Source organism: Peromyscus californicus, unplaced genomic scaffold (genome assembly GCF_007827085.1).
Source record: "Peromyscus californicus insignis strain IS unplaced genomic scaffold, ASM782708v3 Scaffold_8__1_contigs__length_139910024, whole genome shotgun sequence".
NCBI classification, from domain to species: Eukaryota; Metazoa; Chordata; class Mammalia; order Rodentia; family Cricetidae; genus Peromyscus; species Peromyscus californicus.
In genome coordinates, this window is record NW_026294606.1 from 23,241,717 (window position 1) to 23,261,293 (window position 19,577).

The 19,577-nt window shown below is 45.2% G+C and overlaps 1 protein-coding gene across 3 annotated transcripts in view; it reads left to right on the top strand.

Annotated features, from left to right (window-relative positions):
• Nedd9 (neural precursor cell expressed, developmentally down-regulated 9) overlaps positions 1 to 19,577 on the top strand; it is a 175,993-nt gene that overhangs the window by 140,023 nt on the left and 16,393 nt on the right. For all 3 annotated transcript variants that reach the window (XM_052726961.1, XM_052726962.1, XM_052726960.1), the window contains one exon: positions 6,084 to 6,527. In XM_052726961.1, coding sequence (XP_052582921.1) covers positions 6,084 to 6,527 — 444 coding nt within the window. The remainder of the gene's footprint in view (positions 1 to 6,083; positions 6,528 to 19,577) is intronic.

A 19,577-nucleotide genomic window follows, 5' to 3' on the forward strand; every position in this document is an offset into this window, starting at 1 on the left:
TGCTACAAAGAAACAGTGAACTGGAGAAAGGGCTCACCAGGTAAAGGTGCTTGTCCCCAAGCCTAGTGACCTTTGTTTGCTCCCCCAGACCCACAGGGAAGGGAAAGAAAACTATCCTCTGGCTTCCACACCCATGTGTACACATGTCCTGCACACCACAGTCACAAAGAAACGGTGATGGAAAACCAGATGGGAAGTGGTCAGATGGATTATGGAACGACAGGTATATGGAAGATGGGTGCTAAGCTGGGAAGAGGTTTGATGAAGTAGAACCAGTTGGGAAACGCCACTTCAGGAGAATGAAATAAACAGCTCAAAACAAAAACAACAACAAAAATGGTTATTGCTAACATCCATACCTGGGGGGTGGGGCAGTGAGGCAGGATATGGAGTCTGGCAACTGGGGCCAGGTAGTGAAGAATGTGCCAACTTCAGGCTCCCAACTTGGGCAGGTCACGCCATACTGTGCTGATCAAGAGATCGAAAACAACAGGAAAGGGTGTTCTCATTTGTCAGGCTCGAGATCAAGATGGCCCATCAGTCAGAGAAGTGGGTATGGACTAGAGTGCCAAAGCATCCATTCTGTACTGTCGATCTGGGGTAGTGCCTGATTGCTACGTCATCACCTGGGTGACATTTCACTTAGCAATGAGATAGAAGAGAGATCCTCTGGGAGCATGACCACTTAAGAGATGAAGGGAAATGGTCTATTGATGGAGAAAGAGAGTATGTGGTCCAGAGAAGAGAAAAACCAGAGAGCAAGGTCTTGGAAGAATAGAAGCCAAATTAAGTGGATTTCTAGAGAGCATGAGGTGGGATTGACAAACGAGGTCCCTTCAGTTGGGATTTATAAACATTGGTATTCAACCTCCATTAGAGTCACTATTACTGGAGTATAGGGTATAAGCCTGAGCCCTGGCAGCCTTGACAAGCCAGGCTTGGCTACCTGTATTCCTTCCATCAATTAAAGAGCTAAGTCTTTGCTAAAGTCTCAAGAAAACCAATTCCACTCTCACTGCAGAGAACCAGGAATGCAGAGGCCAGAACCCACTTCAATTTAATGGAGAATGGGTGTGGATTTTATTTCAGACACTGGGCTCCCATTCTAGAAATGGAAAAGGAGTCAGGCAGAGTAGTGAGAAGTAGAGAGAGATTTATTCAACATGACCACACTGGAGAAAAGAGCACGTAAAAGGCTCCAGTGAGCCCCCGGCCCATCTTCTAGGACACTGGTAGGGGATTTAAATTTGAACAGAGGGCAAGAGGTATACATAACCAAATAGTCTTGGTCCAAGTGTGGTCCTGTCCATCACAGCTCCTTCATCGTCTGCCTACAGTCTCTTCTGAAAGACGGTCTGGCAGCTTGGCGGGACTGTGCGAAATCTCTACCTGAGAGTCAAGTTCCTCTTGACTGGCACCAGGCTTCAGCCTTTCCTTCCCCGCCCTCCGCCCCTCCCCCCCCCCCCCCCCCCCCCCCCCCCCCCCCCCGCAGGAGATTCCTGGGGAAATTCCAATTTAGTGCTTAGTTAGGGTCCACTATCTCAAAAGTCTGCTAGCCAAAAGGAGCAGCACAAGTGTCACCTTAGAATATCTCCCCTCCTTCCAGAAGCCTGGAAATGGGAGGCCTGGCTTCATACCCAAGTCCTAAGGTCTTCCAGCCAGGTGGCTTCGCAAATCATTAATTTCCTGGACCTCCTTTTTTTCTTAGTTGTCAAGTGGAAAAGCTGACCTCTTAACTCCTTGAAGAGCCTTCTGGCTTTCAAGTTCTGCACCCTGCCCCAACAGCACTCTCTGCCTTTGTAACTGCCAATCTCTGGAAACTGGGCATCCAGCAGGGTGTAGAGTTACCCAGCACTCCTATCTCTCCTTGGTTTGTTTCTGTGTTGACCTTCTCCCCACCCCCAGAGTTAAACATCCAAGGGGCTGGGGGTTGAGAAAGAGTAGATCTTGACTAGAGAACTTCTGCCCTCCCTGGCGTGTTCTTAAGATGTTCAGATAAGAGCTTCTGACTTTGGGGCCTCAGGGAATCATGCCTTTCCTATAAAGGAGAGCATCCCCCCACTTCTAAAGTAGGAATTAACTCTTTATTGGCCCTCCCATGAGTTAGTATCCTTTGGAGTGAGGACCCTATGTTCTGGCTTTTATCTTTTTTTCTGGACTGTTACCCTCTCACCAAGTAAACACCCAGACGTCACGCCTCTTACCCCACACTTTCGAAATTACTTTTATTTTCTGGAATATATTTGGTGCCTCTGGAAACCAAAAGAGGGTAGTGGATGCTCTGGAGCTGGAGTTACAGAGGGTTGTGAGCTGTCATGTGGGAACTGGGACTTGAACCCAGGTCTGCTGGGAGAGCAGCCAGTGCTCTTAACCACTGAGGCATTCCTCTAACGGTAGGATTGTTTCTTGATTGAAAACTGAGAAGAGGGAAGTGACTAGGAAGCCTGAAGTCAAGTGCTGCCCACAAATGATGTAAAATTCCACAATGGCTTGCTGTGTCTCCAGCAGTGCCGCAACCTTTACTTGAATTCACTTATTTCATTCTCATGGCAAACTCACAAGAGCACCCAACCTCCACCTTGTTCTATGAGGACAATATGGCAGGCAAGGAGAAAGCCTGAGTAACACATTTGGAACTGCAAACCCCAAAGAATTGGTTTATTCCATAAAAATGGGGTGAAAAGAGGGTTACCTTCAGAACTTTCTTGTATAATTGAACGGAGCTCAGCCAGGGCACTGATAGGAAAGTTAAAGTAGCTTCCCAGAGAAGAGGCTCAACCTAGAAGACCCCAGTTCTCTGTCCAGCTCTGACACCCGAGTGTGAGCCACCCCAGTTCTCTGTCCAGCTCTGACACCCAAGTGTGAGCCACCCCAGTTCTCTGTCCAGCTCTGACACCCGAGTGTGAGCCACCCCAGTTCTCTGTCCAGCTCTGACACCCAAGTGTGAGCCACCCCAGTTCTCTGTCCAGCTCTGATACCCAAGTGTGAGCCACCCTAGTTCTCTGTCCAGTTCTGGTATCCAAGTGTGAGTCTTGAGGAAACACCAAATTTGTGTCCTCATCTTCAAAACAGAGCTCCAGGCTCACAAGCTCTCTACAGGGGTATGTAACTATAAATGTAATAATAAAGAGTTATTTAGGAGAGCTAGTTAGGAGAGTGACTAGCTATATATATCAACTATCTCTAGATTGCATAGAGATTAAAGAACTCAGTCTTATTTAGGCAAAGCTGATATCTACCAGGGTGTATAAATGGGTATCAGCCTGACACAGGGCAGGGAGGTCCTTGCCCACCAACAACTGGGTCAAGTTCTTTCTGAATCCCATTATTCAGTGAGAACACTGGAGAGATGTTGTGGACAATGGGGCAGGAGAATTCACCAATAGTGCCCACTTTTGCATGGCTGAGGAGGCTCTGGGGTTATCCTAGGAACATCCCTTAGGCTCATGTGCAGGCATGAGCATGCTGCCTGCCAGGTAGTGGGAAGGTCACGGGTGGAGGGGGGCAGGCAGAATACAAAGCATATGGAGCAGACTCACTTGGGATTTCTATCTGCCTCTAATCAAGTGTGGCCCGGCGCGCCACTCAGCACCTCGTGGTGTTCCAGGACTTGGAAGAGGCCCAGCTGTGAATACCTCCAGCTGATTGCGACTGACCGAGCTGCAGTCCTTTGCCTGTCTACTGTTTTCTCTTTCTCTTCTTTCCTTTCTTTGAAGCCAATATGACTGCACAGCTATCAATCTTCGGCTCCCACAGGGCTGCCCCAAATCTATTACTTCTGATTTCATCCAGGGGCTAACCATTCCCAGTTATTGAATGGGCCCAGGAGAATAGGACAGATCAGAGCCACCAGCTCCCTCCAAGCTCTAAAATCATAATCCTGGTGTAATCCTTTCCCTGAGATCTGGAACAAAGGATTAGAATCTTGTCCTCTGTAAACCTTTGACTCTTCTTTACGGTGACAGAACACCCAAAATATGGGAAAAGAGAAACAGAGATCTTAGCATCCTGGCACATTCTTTAATGGCTCTAAAAATGAGGCAAGGATGTGGCCAGATTTTATCATCTTCTATATGAGATTTCATTGTCAGGAGGAACCCAGTGCTTCCTGGAATACAGCTGCTCGTAAGGAAGACCCTCATCTGAAACAGAAGCTTTGAGTTTCCCTCTAGCTGTCCTCACTGCTTCCTGTGGAGCTCAGAGAACTCATCTCTCCTAGTGATGATATGTGCGGTTCCATCTCCATCCACACTAAAAGAAGATTGGTTAGCCATCTGCACTGATATGTACCTCTAATCCCAGCACTTAGGAGCCTGAGGCAGGAGGATTTCTTAAGTCCAGTCTGCCTGCGTAGTATAGCAAGGTGCCAAGTTTAAAGAAAAAGAAGATTCAAAAGTAGATGACCAACACAAAATGAAAACATAGTCCATTTTTGTTTTTGGTCTGTGCTTTTTGTTTGGTGGTATGGTTTGTGGGTTTTGTCCTTTTTTTGTTTAGTTTGTTTTTGGGAGGAGGAAGAGAGAAAGAATATGAAGTTAATTAGGTAGGGAGATGGGAAGGATTTAGGGGGCCTTGAGAGAAGGCAAAATCATGACCAAAATATCTTGTATGAAAAAAAATAAAAATAATTAAATATGTAATGAAAATAAAACAAACTTTATATCACTTGAAAAATGGAAAGCAGTAGAACTGGGCCTCTTCCACACTCCTGAGCAGAGGCAGACCCCTCCCATACACAGCCACTCTACAGAAGAGAACTACATACAATCCGAGTCCTGTGGTTTCAGGCAGAGTCCAGGAGAAGATGATTAATGCATGTCCGTCTTAAAGAAATGAAAAGCATGGGGCTGAGAGATCAAGTCCACATTTCTGGGGAGGAACACGGGGGCAAGAGTCCAAAGAAAAGCAGCCCCAAAGTCCACAAATATGTTATGGTGTGGAATAAAGTCATAAGCAGGCCCCAGCCAACCAGCAGTCTCTTGCTCCATAAATGACTCCCCACTACAGTGACACTAAGTGCATCCAAACGCTTAACTGACATATGACAGGGGTCACATTTACCTTTTCCAGTGCCGCAATGGGTTCCCTATCTTCCCCTAATTCTCAGCACTCTGGGAAGGGGCAGGCATGTGGGACTGGCTGCCAGTGTGCTGGGAATCTTCGGAGCCTTTGAAAGCCTTCCAGGAATGTCAGCACAGACTGCCTGCCCACTCTCTGCTCAATGCCTCCTTGAGCTGTCTGCTGAGGACTGGATGTGCCAGACAGGCCTTCATACAAAGACAGAGAGTGTTCTGGGCCCATGAAAGGAAGGCACAGCCTTTCAGATGGGAATAGCAAGATTTAAGAAGGAGGTGGCTATGTCTCAGAGTAAGGAAGAACCCTCAAAGAGGTATAAGATAGACCAGACCAATGTCTGGATGCATTCCTGGTCCCTCTCCACTGTCAGATCTGGAAAGACACACTACTCTCACACTGTGTCCCTGCTTGATTACCATAGCACATCTCTATGCTTTTGCTTGTGGGTTCTCCTGCATCCAAGGGCCTCCTTAATCATAAAAGATATGGGAAACCCTGCCAAGGTACAATTATGTGTACTTCTATTTACATTTCAATGCCGAATAAAATTTCTGTTTGTAGTATGTGCCATTTAGGATTTTCTTTGACTTATTTTTTTGCCTGGAATATATGAAAACATTGAGAACAGTCCACTGTGGTGCATGAACAGCTTGGAACATTATTCCCCTTCAGCTCACTTTTAGAAAGTTAGAAAAATGCTTTGCCTGGTGACCCCTTCATAACTCTTTGGCAGTGCTAGCCCAACTCCTTGGCAAAGCACCCACCATTGGAGGGAAGATCTCTTCTGGGGTCTTGAGCTGAGGAGTCCGTCTGATGTCACTGGTGGCAGACACAGGGTAGCTGTGTCTGTCTTTTGTCTGAAGCATCTGCTTTCCTTCTCGCAGGCTATTGTTCATATTTCTTCTCTTTTTCCAGGAACTGTGCCTGTCCCTAAACACGTGGGCTGTATAACTGCTAAAGAGATGGACCGAACATTCTAACACACTTCTCTCGTTTTCTCTCCCTAGAATCTTATGGCAAGAGCCTTATATGACAATGTCCCCGAGTGTGCTGAGGAGCTGGCCTTCCGAAAGGGAGACATCTTAACTGTCATAGAGCAGAACACAGGAGGACTAGAGGGATGGTGGCTGTGTTCCCTACATGGTCGCCAAGGCATCGTCCCAGGCAACCGGGTGAAACTTCTGATTGGTCCAGTTCAAGAGACCTCCAGTCATGAGCAGCCTACTCCTGGACCTATGCATCAGACCTTTGGCCAACAGAAACTCTATCAAGTGCCAAATTCACAGGCAGCATCTCGTGATACCATCTACCAAGTACCACCCTCCTACCAGAATCAGGGAATTTACCAAGTACCTACTGGCCATGGTACCCCAGAACAAGATGTGTATCAAGTGCCACCATCAGTTCAGAGAAACATTGGGGGCACTAATGGGCTCCATCTAAGCAAAAAGGTAAGTGATTAGCTAGAATTTTGTTCCTTCTTTTATGCCATTCATTGTATTTAGAATAATAGAGGCAACCCCCAAATAATACTTAGAAATTGCCCAAAAGCAAACATACTAAATGATTTACCCCAGATATCATTATTGCATCAAATTTCCATTAATGAGTCAATGACCAAAAAAAAATTTTTTTCCAAGACAGAGTCTCACTATGTTCATCCCAGGCTGTCCTGGAACTTGAGATCCTCTTGCCTTGGATGCCTGAGTGCTGGGATTATAGGCATGTGATAACACATCCAGCAAAAAAAACTTTCTTAAACTACCATGTGCCAAGTACTATTGACAGGCAGCCAGTGTAAATGGTATTTCATTCTGGATCAGACTTAAGTATACAACTGTATCTCTTCAGTTGTATGATGGGTCTGCTAGACTGGGATTCTGTGTGGAAATGGTTTGCAGTCTTCTCTACCTCTTCCCTGAGTAATGTGGCCCCAGTTGTTACTCAAGCATACCGACGCAGTGTGGATCCCTTTTCCTGGGGCAAGAGCTAAATCATGAATTAGTCTGACTGGCCAAAAAACAATAAATTAATCAAAAGTAGAGGAAGTAAAAATACTGAAAGTACATCCTGTCTACCAACTCATTCTTTAGAGTTTTGGGTTTAAAGATTGATTTATTCAAAATACATAGATATTAGTGGACTTAGAATGAATCCATCCTTGTTTCCTTGAAATAATTCTTGTAATAATGTCCAAGGTAGAAGGTGAGTGCTTGGATATTTAGGAAAATGTCATTTAATAAAAAAAGAAAAGTGTGATGTAATCCTCAGATTTTCATCACTATAACTAAATACTTGAGACAGCTAACTTCATAAAGAGAGAACATTTATGTATTAATCTCAGAGTTTTGGTAGTTCTAGGGCCTGCCTTTGACATTAGCTCTGTTGTGGCAAAGACTCTTCCAGCTGTCATCCCATCTCTTCTGGGGGCCGCTCCCCCAGTAACTTCAGACCTCCCATCAGTACCCATCTCTCAGAGGTTCAACTGTCTCCCACCCTGGAAACCAAGGCTCTAATAGCAATAGATTCCTGGGGAGATGGGATACTCAGACCACACCCAAGTCACATGGCTAGGGAGCACCACCTGTTAGAGTCTCAACCCAGAACGAGTAAGGTGAATAGAAATGCATTCATTAAATAATGAATATTGAACATGTTTTGTGTTTTTGATACTTGTGATAAAGTGGTGAATTAAAGACTAAACAGAACCTTCACAATGCTTACAATGAGAGAAACAATAAAATACAATGTCAGATGGGTGTGTGCTGGGAAGAAAATAATGACACTGGACTTAACAGGCCAACAGCCAAACCCACAATGATGTTTTTGTGCCCATTAAAAGGGAGGGATTTCCTCTTTCATTTGTCAGAAAGTTCTAGTGGTTCCTTCAAGGTTTGCTATTAAGAACAGACTGATTTCATACAATAAGAAAGTATCTCCAGATTACAAGAAGAAGGGTGAACTTAGATACCAGAAAGAGCTTGTAACTCTACAAACACAAAGTGTAGTGAATGTACCAATCTATGTAAGCTAGGTAATACTTGCTTACATGATACTAGCATCTTTTCTCCAAGTACATCTGTTTTTTAAAGATTGAGTATTTTTATTTTATGTATATAAGTGGTTTGATAGCATATTTCTGCACCACATGCATGCCTGGTACCCAGCGAAACCAGAAGAGGGAGTTGGATCCCCTGGAACCGGAGTTAACAACAGTTGTAAGCCGCCATGTAGGTACCTAGAACCAAACCTCCAGGCTTCTGCAAGAATGAATGCTCTTAACCAATGAACCATCTCTCTAGCCCCTGGAACTCGTATTTTTTTAAAGGCGCCAGGGAAAGAAAGACTTACTTTTGGATTCCTTAACAATGAATGCATTTCCTAATCACCTACTATACAAAATGTCTGTTCTAACAAAGCCCATCTCAAGGACACGTGATTTGAGTTCTGCTAATAGGAGGAATTCTTTCCTACTTAGAGTCCCCAGGACAGAGGTCCTGGCTAGGGGCCATAGACAGAGCCATGTGACCTTCCGAAGCCCTTCTCACTCCAGTGATTTCAGCTCCAAAGGGAACACTAAGCCTGGTCTCTGTCCCTAGAGAGGGAAAGAACAGTTGAAAGGTGTAACTATAAATAAGTAACTCTCTCATTCTTAGTCTCGGGTGCTTGCACCTTAAAAATAGCTCCCCCTCATCTGAGCTGGTTCGAGGCAGACAGAGGAGGCCAGAACAGGAAATGCTTGGCTGAAAGGCAGAGGGACCAAACTTTCATCACAGTTTATTTTGGCAGGAAGGTGACATGTTTTCCTTTTCAGTCTCAACCTTTTCAGTTCCATGTCTGGGAAGGCTGAAGCTCCAGACTGCTCCCAATTGCCTGTGCTGTGGATGACGGCAGCCTTCTCCTTGGCTCCTCTCCTGGTCTCCACTGATGTCAGGGGCTGAGGCCCTCAGGTGGCTCTGGGTCACTCCACATGTTGTTTTGTTTTGTGACTTCCACACCCCAGAGCCTTCTGTGTTCAGCAAAGGGCCGGCAAACCCTGCAGCAGTGAACCAGTTTCTAAGAAGCCCACAAGCCCTTATGCAGTGCAGACCAAGCCAGGTGCTCCGGGCACCTGAAGTGGGAGCTTCCACAGTGGGGATCCAACTGGTGGACTCGGATGGGAAGGACAGGAGAGGCGAGGCTAGCCCTTCCCTGCCGTGCACCAGGGTCCTTCGTAACTACCCTGTGTGAGTGTGTGAGTGCCTTGGAGACTGCAGGTTCCCTGCTCCCTGAACTGCTGGCTCACACCCACAGGGAATCATTTTGACTCTTCCTTTACTTTCCATGCCTCATTTGCTGGTCTCTTCCTTCTCCTTTGTCCTCTCCTTCCCTCCCGTCCTCTCGTTCCCTCTTCCAGTCTCCCTTCCTTTCTCCCTTTCTCACACTCCCTTCTCCCTCTAGTCCACACTCCTTCCTCCCTTCCTTCCCCACTTTCCTTCCTGATTTCCCTCCTTCCTTCTCTCCCTCCTTTTCTTACCCACTTCCTACCTTCCTTATCCCTCCTTTCTTTTGTCTTAAATTTTCTTTCCTAATGGAGATGGCTTAGCTGCTAAGAGGTCATTGTGACCTTCCAGGCAAGAGTAACTGCGTTAAGAATTGGGGCTCCATCTCCCTGGCTGTGGTAACTCCCAGTGGATGGGAATCTTAGTGACGTAAGTTAGACCCCGATCTTAGTGCACAGGAGAGCAGAGGTGGGCTTGGTTGTTAATTATTATTTCTCATTTTAGAAATTTGACTGGCTGGCTAAATAACTCACTCATTTTCTCTTCTAATTTTCTGTCTGTAAATGGTGACAAACCAAGGCCTAGGTGTTCCCAGGAGTCCTGGTTGTGGTATTTAAAAGCTGTTCAAGGAAAATGAGGAAGCAGTGGGAACTTGTTCTGAGCTTTTAGGCTTTAGTGAGCAAGACTGACACCCAGAGAGGGAGGGACATCGAGTCAGATGCAGGTTCCTAGGCCCACCTCACAGCCCCTCCTTCAGGGAATCTAGAAGGGGAGGCCCAGAAACCTACATTTTCTCAAACTCTTTGCAACTCCAGCGGGAGTTGACCCAGGACTGCGCTCAGAGAAACACTAAGGAGAGACAATGGCGGGCTTGGATGTGTTCCAGTCTGACTATGGTGGGAATTTCCATAGTTCAGAACCCTCCTGAGTCGTTACAGTGTGGGCTTCAGAAGGTTCATCCGCCACTGTGCCCTAATGAATCACTCCAAAAAAGGACACCCTGAATTCTGCCTTCTGCCTTGCCTTTCTGCTCCCGTGGAAACTCCAGCCTCCACCTGCCCTCCTGCACCCCATCCATGTTAACTGACAGCCAGAATTGCTACCTAGGGAGTGCGAATGAGAATCAAATTACCCCCCCCACACACTCCTACCCACCCCCACGAACCAGGGAGACCAGGAGCTCTGTGGACCTTAGTCTGGCTCCCGTCACGGCTCTGTAGCTTTGTGTGCTCAGCAAATTACAGGTGTTCTCTCAGACACTGCTCCTTCATTTGTGAAGTGGGAACAAGTCTGTTCACCACAAAGGCTGCTGCGAAAATTAACTGCAACAGTAGGTGGAAAGCTGCGTGATGCTTACCATTGTGGGAGCTTCAAGATGAGTTCTGTCTCTTGCCTTCCTTTCTCCTTTCTCAAGAGTTTTGTTTGGGTTTGGTTTTTGTTTGTTTTAGACAAAGTCTCAAGTGACCCCAGGCTGTCTTCAAACTCGCTAAGTACCTGAGAATGACTTTGAACTTCTGATCCTCCCCAATGCTGGGATAACAGGTGTCTGAGCCCACACCCAACATTCAATGATCATGTTGAATGTACGGACCTTGTGTGTTTCTCAGTATGTGCCGAATCTGTATGTACTCTATTCCCAGCAAATGTGCTGAGCGCTTTGAGCATGCGGGTCTTTCCCTGGCTCTGTAAGAATTCTGGAAAGGGTGGTGAAGAATCAAAGTCATCTGGAAGCCTCACGCTGGGACACTTGGTTGGTTTCATTGGTCTTCACTCTGAGTTTTGTGTGCAGGACTGCTTTATTCATCAGGAGTTATGGGCAGAGTGCCCGGGATCCGTGCAAAAGTTTGAAAGCTGAATTAAAAAAAGAAAACTTTGGGCTGTAGAATATGAAGCTTTATAAGTGCAAAACAGAAATTAATCAACACATAGACAAACGCTTAGGAGAGCTCATCACACAAGCCTCATTAATTATATGCGGGACTCGCGAGAATTCCATTACATTTGGAAAACAATTGGTAAGCTAGTGCTTTCTCACTCTGCAAAGACTTCTAACTATGTGTTCAGATTGCCAAGAACTCACAGACAGTTCTAAATTAAATGAGTTACTCATAGTCAAATAATTTGAAAAGCTGAATTTAAGAAAAAAAAATTTTCAGTCTTTAAAAAGGGTAAATTCTACTTAAAATATGAGCGTTGGATTCGGGTTGGAAAGCTCAAATGCCCTGAAGTCAAAGGTCTTCAAAGGTCTGAAAACAATCTCACCTTTCACTTCAGTGCTCATCAAACTGCCACGGGCCACACCCATTTCACACTCAAGCTCCATGGGGAACAATTCTGGTTATTCTTTTCTTTATCTTTTTTTTTTTTATTTTGGTTTGGTTTTGTTTTGTTTTGGAGACAGGGTTTCTCTGTGCAGCTTTTCACCTTTCCTGGAACTCACTCTCTAGCCCAGGCTAGTCTCAAACTCACAGAGATCCACCTGCCTCTGCCTCCCGAGTGCTGGGATTAAAGGCATGCGCCACCACTGCCCGGCGGTTATTCTTTTCTTAAAACAACTATTTACTTAGCTAAGGTTTTTGTAAACATTTTTATATTTATTTTCCGTGTATGTGTGTAGGTGCAGTGCACATGTGGAAGTCAGTGAACAGCTCACGGGCGTCGGTTCTCTCCTTCCACCACGTGCATCCCTGGGATTGAATTCAGGTCACGGGGCTTAACTGCAAGTGCCTTTACCACAGAGCCATCCCACCAGCCCTCGATGATTGCTCTTTCCACTCACTGCTTTAACTGTAACCAGCAGGATTATATATGTTCTGCCTCCTTCTGAAGACTAGCTTGGAGCTACCTTCTGACTCTAGGAAGCCAAGATATGCAACTAAGTCTCAGCATCCAGACCAGCAGGACAAATGACTGAGCAAAGGAACAAACTCTGAAAGTTCAGTTAACCGCAAAACTAACCACCAAAAGGTGATTCCGAGCTTCTTACTCACTCAGTCTCCTACTGTTCACACCTTCCCCCAACAGCTCATGACCATGTGGTGTGGCAGAAAGCGCAGTTTCCCATCAGAAGACCCTTAGAGGGTACACCACTCATTTTCCATAATTGTAACTGTCCTTAAATAATGATGATACCAAAAGCAAATAATGATTGACAGAAATTTGAGCTTTAGGGATGGAGATATAGCTCTGTAAAAGAGCAATTGTCTAGCATGCATGAGGCCCTAGATTTCATTTAAGCCAGGTGTGGTGGCACATGCTTATAATCTCAGTTCTCAGGAGGCAGAGGCAATCATGTCAGAAGTTCAAGGCTGTCCTTGGCCACATTTTGAGTTAAAATCAGTCTGAACTCCATGAGACCCTGTCTCAAAAAATAAAATAAAATAGAAAAACATTACATTGGGCTTCTTATCTGAGGCCTAACTTTTTTGCCCAGTATAGACAGCAAAACTAGTGTTGTAGAATATTATTTTAAGGTGTGTTACTTTTGTTTATGTTGCATTTATTTAACACTGTGAAGCTGTGTTACTGTGCCTGTCTAAAACACCTGATGGTCTAATAAAGAACTGGCCAATAGCAAGGCAGGAGAAAGGATAGGCGGAGCTGACAGCAGAGAGAATATATAGAAAGAGAAATCTGGGAAGAGAAGATTGAGGAGCCAGAGAAGGAGGAGGACTCCAGGGGCCAGCTCAGCTACACAGCAAGCCATGGAGTAAGAGTAAGATTTACAGAAGTAAGAGAACAGGAAAAGCCCGGAGGCAAAAGGTAGATGGAATAAGTTAAGTTAAGGAAAGCTGGCAAGAAACTAAGCCAAGCTAAGGCTGGGCAGTCATAATTAAAAATAAACCTCCGTGTGTGATTTATTTGGGAGCTGGGTGGTGACCCCCCCCCCCCAAAAAAAAGAGCCAACAACCCCCCCAAAAAAACCAACAACAGACTAATAAACTCTTTCATAGTCTCCTGGAGGGAAGACTTAGACTTTGTAGTCTCTCAGAGCAGCCTCTGTGGGTGCCATGATGTCTAGGATAGCTCCCCTCCTGTACTGTGTTTTCAAACTGCTCACACCTTAAAGCTCATCTCCAGCCTAAAGCTTTCTCTTGGAAACCCAGCATTCTCTTCCCATAAGACGTGCACACCTCACTGATACCGTGGAGCTCATGGGCCCATTGGAAATGGGATGAGCTAGCCTCACAGTCTAGGCTGGGGCAAGCACTATTTTGTGGTGACCACTTAAAAAACTCAAGTATTGTGGAGATTCACCATGCCCCATGGCATCATCTCTAAGATGGGCAATTCCAAACTAGGGTACAGACAAATGCTGCCAGGAAATGACTCAAAGGCTTTAGGCAGGTCTTCTAGGCTGGTTCCTGAAAAGTAATATAAGATCCTGAAACGCATTAGTTATGGAGTCTATGCCTTCTTAGACACTGAATCATCACAACACACACACACACACACACACACACACACACACACACACACACACACACACACACATGACTATTGGCTTAGGAACCAAAGACTTCCCTTGTTGTCATTTAGGCATTTTGAAATGAGTTGCCATAGCAACCTCAGATACCAGCCAACTAAATGCTATATATATTAAGCAATAGTATCTGTCTACTAACAAATGAAAAATAGATTTAGAGGAAATTAAAGTTTCCGGTGTTGACAAACCCTGACTTTTCACCTTCCTTTCCTTTGTTCCCTGTTGTTCTGTCTGTCTGTCTGTCTGTCTCTGCTTCTCTGCTCCCTCCCTTCTCTCTCTTTCTAAACTCTCACACACAGCTAAAAAGTTCATTCCAAGGCAGAGGATACCCCCAGGAGTTTCTCATATAAAGTCAGTAAAGTACAATTTTGTTCCAGAAGTGTACATGTCTATATAAAGACAAATCTAATAAATATTCCTAAGTGTTTATTTAGTTTGTGAAACTGTCCAGAGAACTGAAATGTTCCTCCCCTGAAAACTCAAGGTGCATTTCACACCCAGCCTTGAAGGTCACCAAGCAGGGAAGGGTGGGATTTGTTGAGCTCACCATGAACTGAAAGGCTGTGTTCCCAGACGGTCACCCACGCCAAGGGAATGAGCAAACCCTGACACCTCCTTCACTGAACAAAGGTCCTTTTTGTTTGCTCAATGCCAAAGTCTTCAGATTCAGCATCAACACTCTGTCCTAAAGCTCGTAGATAATACGTATTTCTGAGGGTGTATTCGTAACTTCTTACACACCCGCACCAAGACAACAGAGGCTAACCCTCCCTTTCCACAGATGGCATGCTAAGCGACTGCTTATCTGAGTGACTAAGATGTTGCCTGCCACAGGAGGCCTCACTGAGTGGATAATGCTCTCTGAGGGAGGGAGGGTGGGCAGGAAAACTGCTTCTTTTATTATTGAATGATAAAACCTGGATGACCTTATTTGAATACATCTTTAAGAAACAAAAGAAAAGAAAAAAATGACTCATCAGAGTTCATTGCACAAAATGCCAGGCTAGAAAATGTCAGAGGTCAAAGCACTGTGTTCTAAGTAGTCATACCTGAACCATTGTGTCAGGGTAACAGCCCGCAGAATTGCCCAACTTTTTGACACTGCAAAATGTCAGTGCCATCTACAAATGTCTTGGGCGACACTCATAGCTGTCCTGGGATACATGCAGCTAACCGATTGCAGTTTGCGCATGGCTAATATTAGAGCTGTGCCCACCTGAATGAGGTACAGGTGGTTCACGCATAGGGCAGTGACTTCCTCAGCAGTCTCTGTTAATTTCTGGAAAGACCTAAGGGGTCCACTCTCCAAAAGAACCTCAGGGAACATCAGGGTCTGAAACATGGTGCTGTTAAGTTTCTCCATCTTATTCTGCAATCTGGCGTCGAATCTGAAGTATAGAAATGACCTTAGTTACCTCCGAACCTCTGCTCCATTTTGAGGGCATTTTATCTTCTGTATCATCTAACCCTCCTGGCGGCTTATGACATGCTTACTACAGCTTTCCTTCCCCTGAACAGAGAAAAGGCTGAGGTCTGAGAAGTCAGTCTGCTGGAGTTAACTCACTGCCTTTCCCAAGAGGCAGTCCTGACTTGAGCTCATGTCTGGCTGACTCCAATGTTAATGGTTTCTACATCCAGGTGAACAGGTGGTATTGCCAGGCCTAAAATCAGAGGGCGCACTTACTTCATTAGCAATTCCAGCTCAGCAGAACCCTGGGTGCTGAGACATTGTGTTAGCCAATAAGAATTAATGTTGCTGCAGAAGGCTTGCCCTGCACATCCACATGGTAGCCAAAGAGCCGAGAGAGGAGAACCGCAGATGTCCCAGCCACCCAGCTGTATGTCCAAAGCACCCGGCTGGGAGATGCCAGATCTGCAGTACCACTGAGAATATGGCCATGTGGACATCTTCTCAAATGACAGCATTGCTCCAGATGGATAAGGTCATGTAATCAAATGGAGCTGTCTCCCAGACTGGGTTAGCTGTAGAAGGGGAACCCCCAAAGCATAAGATACCTAATTTTCAAGTTGTGTCTCTTGAATATGGAAGCCACTTTCTTTGAGAGCATTTCCTTCTATGTTTCTAGAAACTGTGTGCTGTGTGTCACTAATAGAGGCGATAGGACACAGAGAAAAGGATTGTAGGCACCAACTAAAGTTCCCACTTACTCCCCGCTTCCCTAGCTGAGTGACCTCCTGAACTCCAGTTCCCTTGATTGTGAAATGGCCACTGACATAGTGGTCTTTGACAAAATTTTCTGATCTAGATGTCCTTATTGGATTTTTCCCCAGAATCACTTGAAAGATTTTATTAAATGACCTGTCCTCAAAAATCATTTAAAAAAAATCAACTTGACCTGTAAACACTGACATTTGTTCCTCCCCTTCTTTAGGGCCAATCCCACCTTCCCATCCACAGCCTCTGAGCACATTAGATGAACTTCTAGAAGTTGCCAAGGGCAGGTGGAGACTTAGGGGTACAAGGGCTGTGCTGTCTTCACCAGTGAAAATCAGCTTCTACCAGACACAGGTCTTACACACAAGGAAATGTCCAGGACGTTCTTCACTTGGAGAACTGCCCTCCGTGCTTTATTATAAGGCAGGGAAGTGCTTCCTCCTCGTACTTGCTATTTCCTACCATCTTTCCTGAAATAAGTCTCAGGGTCTAGGCAAAGAAATAGACCTGGTGCCTCTCAGCATGGCAGCCATCTTCAGAACTAGCACCAAATTCTGCCATATGTGCTACTTGTCCCATCAGCCATCACATCTTTTGTCCTGCTAAGCCACGAAAGGTCTCCTACTCAAGAGAAACAATACCCACAGGCATTTGGGTTCCAAACTCCTCCATCACCTCCCGCCCATGGTCCAACAGGGCAGTCTAGAGCATCTAAATCTAGATGTAATGCATATGGTTCTGTTGAATTTATTCAGATATAAAAAGAGCCCAAATGCCTATTCCTTTATGGTTTCATGCAAAAGAATTTCAGTCGATTGAAAAGGATATAAAAATTGGCTTTCAATACCTAATTGTGGCAGACTGTATTCAGCTTTGTCCCATAAAAGACCTTGGTCACTTGGGGAACCCAGATGTCATTTCCCACCATGGTTTGATGTTCAGGGCTTCTCGCTGCTCTTGGGTACTTGGTCAGTCCATAACTAAATATTGCTTTAGTGCTCACTGTATACAAAGAGCTTCCTGACAGCAGCGGGGGAGACATGCTATGGCTTTAACAATCAGGCTCTGTTCCATCGAGTGCTTTGCCACACAAAGCTCTGTCAAATGCCGGTGACCCAAGAGCACTGCTCTACTTCTGAGCCTTCCCTTCGCCTTTCACTCAAGTGGAGAGAGAGGCTGGCTGTGATTGAGACGGCTTGCCAGGAGTTTAGTTCCAGCATAAAGTCAAATCTCAAATGTCCTTAAAGGAAAGTAAGTCGCGTCCCCAAAATAGAGAGGGAAAATGTCTCCAAGAAAGCAAGAGAAGCGAGCTGTAGGGTGGGCTAAGCCTGCATGTGGCTCGGGAGGGTGTGTTTTTAAGGTCGGACTGAGTTTTCATTGTGTTGTTGCTATGCAAGTAAACAAATGAACTCATTGCTGCACCCAAGCTGGGCAGAGAGAATTTACAGAGAATTAATAAATCCAGGGTGGACCATGTGTGGCTTTTCCTCTCCTCATAGAAGTGTAAGACGTAATCTTGGACTTCAAACAGGCAGCCCACTGTAGCTCTCGGCTGCTGAAAACTGAGCCCCAGTCCTAGTGGGCAGGCAATGGTGGGGGTGACATTTCTTTTCCTAGGGTTTCCTTGAAAAAGGAAGAGGGTAAATTGCTCATTTAAGACAAAGGGTTATTATAAAACCTAATCAAGGCTGTGGTGTCTCTGTTACTGCTTTTTTTATTTCATTTGAGTGAAATAGTTCCTATTTAATAAGCAGTTTTAGAAATTAACATAGTCTTGTTAATGCATGAAACCCAAAGAGAGGTAGCATAAATAAATCAAGGGGGGGGTGGGGAGGCAGAGAGCAGCGTAATTATAGTTCCCTCTCTTGCCAAGACAAAGCAATGGATGCTAGTCATGTGACACACTTGTTCACTAAAGCATCTCAGGGATTGTTGGTGGCCAGGCTGTATGTGGGTCTGTCGTTGTAGTGGTATGTATGCTCTAGCCTCATCAGCATCTGCTGTGCTTCCTGAGTGGCAAATTTCCTCAGTTGCTTGGTTCCAGTGAAGGCCTTAGGGCAGAATACCAGAGCCTGGTTATTCACCTTCCTGCTCTGCTCCATCCTGGTCAGTCATTTAGGCAATATCGAATACGTGTGTGTGTGTGTGTGTGTGTGTGTGTGTGTGTGTGTGTGTGTGCATGTGTGTACACGTGCACATGTATGTAGTGTGTGTACACATGCATGTGGAGTGTGTGTGTGTGTGTGTGTGTGTGTGTGTGTGTGTGTGTGTGTGAGCATGTACACGTGTGCACTTGTAGTATATGTGTGGACATCAGAGTACAACTTGCAGAAGTTGATTCTCTCCTAGTATTTGAGTCCCAGGGATTGAACTCAGGTTGTCAGGTTTAGCAGCAAGCCCCTTTACTTACTGAGCCATCTCACCTGCCCATATCTTAGTAGCAGGGGCAAAAGATTACACAGAGTGTGCCATTTCTAAAGCTGGTTTGCAAAAAATGACAGGCTACAAAACTAGCTGCAAAATCAGATGTTACAAGTTGTAACTATTGTGATTTCCTATACACCGGGATACTCTTAAAAGAAAATGCTTCCAGTGGAATTCTTTCTTATTGTCTGAATTTTTCTTAAAATTATATTGTGTGATTTTATAAAGATTTTTTGACAGTGCTAAGAATAGGATGCAAGGCTCTTCTACACGCCAGACACACACACACCCGCCTCCGAGCTGCATCCTACCCCTAGTGGCCCTTGTACATTCTAGACTAGCACCCGCCACTGAGCTGCATCCCCACAGGACACAGGGCCCTTGTACACGATAGACAAGCACTGCTACTGAGCTGCCTCCCACCCCTAGTCATGTTATATACAAAGGTTGTATATGTTATATACAGTAGGTAGAGTGGCAAATACATAAATGATAGAGTAGAATTATGAATAGTAACAACTAGAATATAAGCAGCACTTTTGAAGTTTCCTATGCTCTTCCCAGCCCATCTCCATGTCTCTCCTCTCCTCTACTTCATTCTTTCTTACTCAGATAGTTTTACATATGTGTGTGTGTGTGTATAATTTTTAAATGGTGACTGTACATATTTATAGGATATTTCAGTACTTAATTAGTTAAGGTGGGTTGCCTTGTTTATCAGCTCAAACATTTATCATTTTCTGATGTTGGAGACATTGAAAATCCTCTCTACTAGCTATTTTGAAATACGCAATTAATGCTTGTCAATTACAGTTACATTTCTGTGATACAGAACTTTAGAACTTTTTTTTCTCCTGTCCAACGGGATGCCTCTGTACGTCCGCCATGCTCTGCACGCCCCTACCCTCACCCACTTCCCAGTTTTTATTTAGCTACCATTCTGTTCACACTACTCTCAGCTTCTGCATGATCAACGTATCAGCTTCCACTGTTTTGTTCCTCGTGGCTGCTGGTAGCATGAGAAATAGGGAAGGGGTAAGATGTTGCATTGAAGGAAGAGTGGAGACGCAGGAGAACACGAGGGTTTGGTGGGGATAAGGAGAGCTTGCCTTCATGAATGGCATATGGCTGCTTCCTTCCTGCTTCTCCTCAT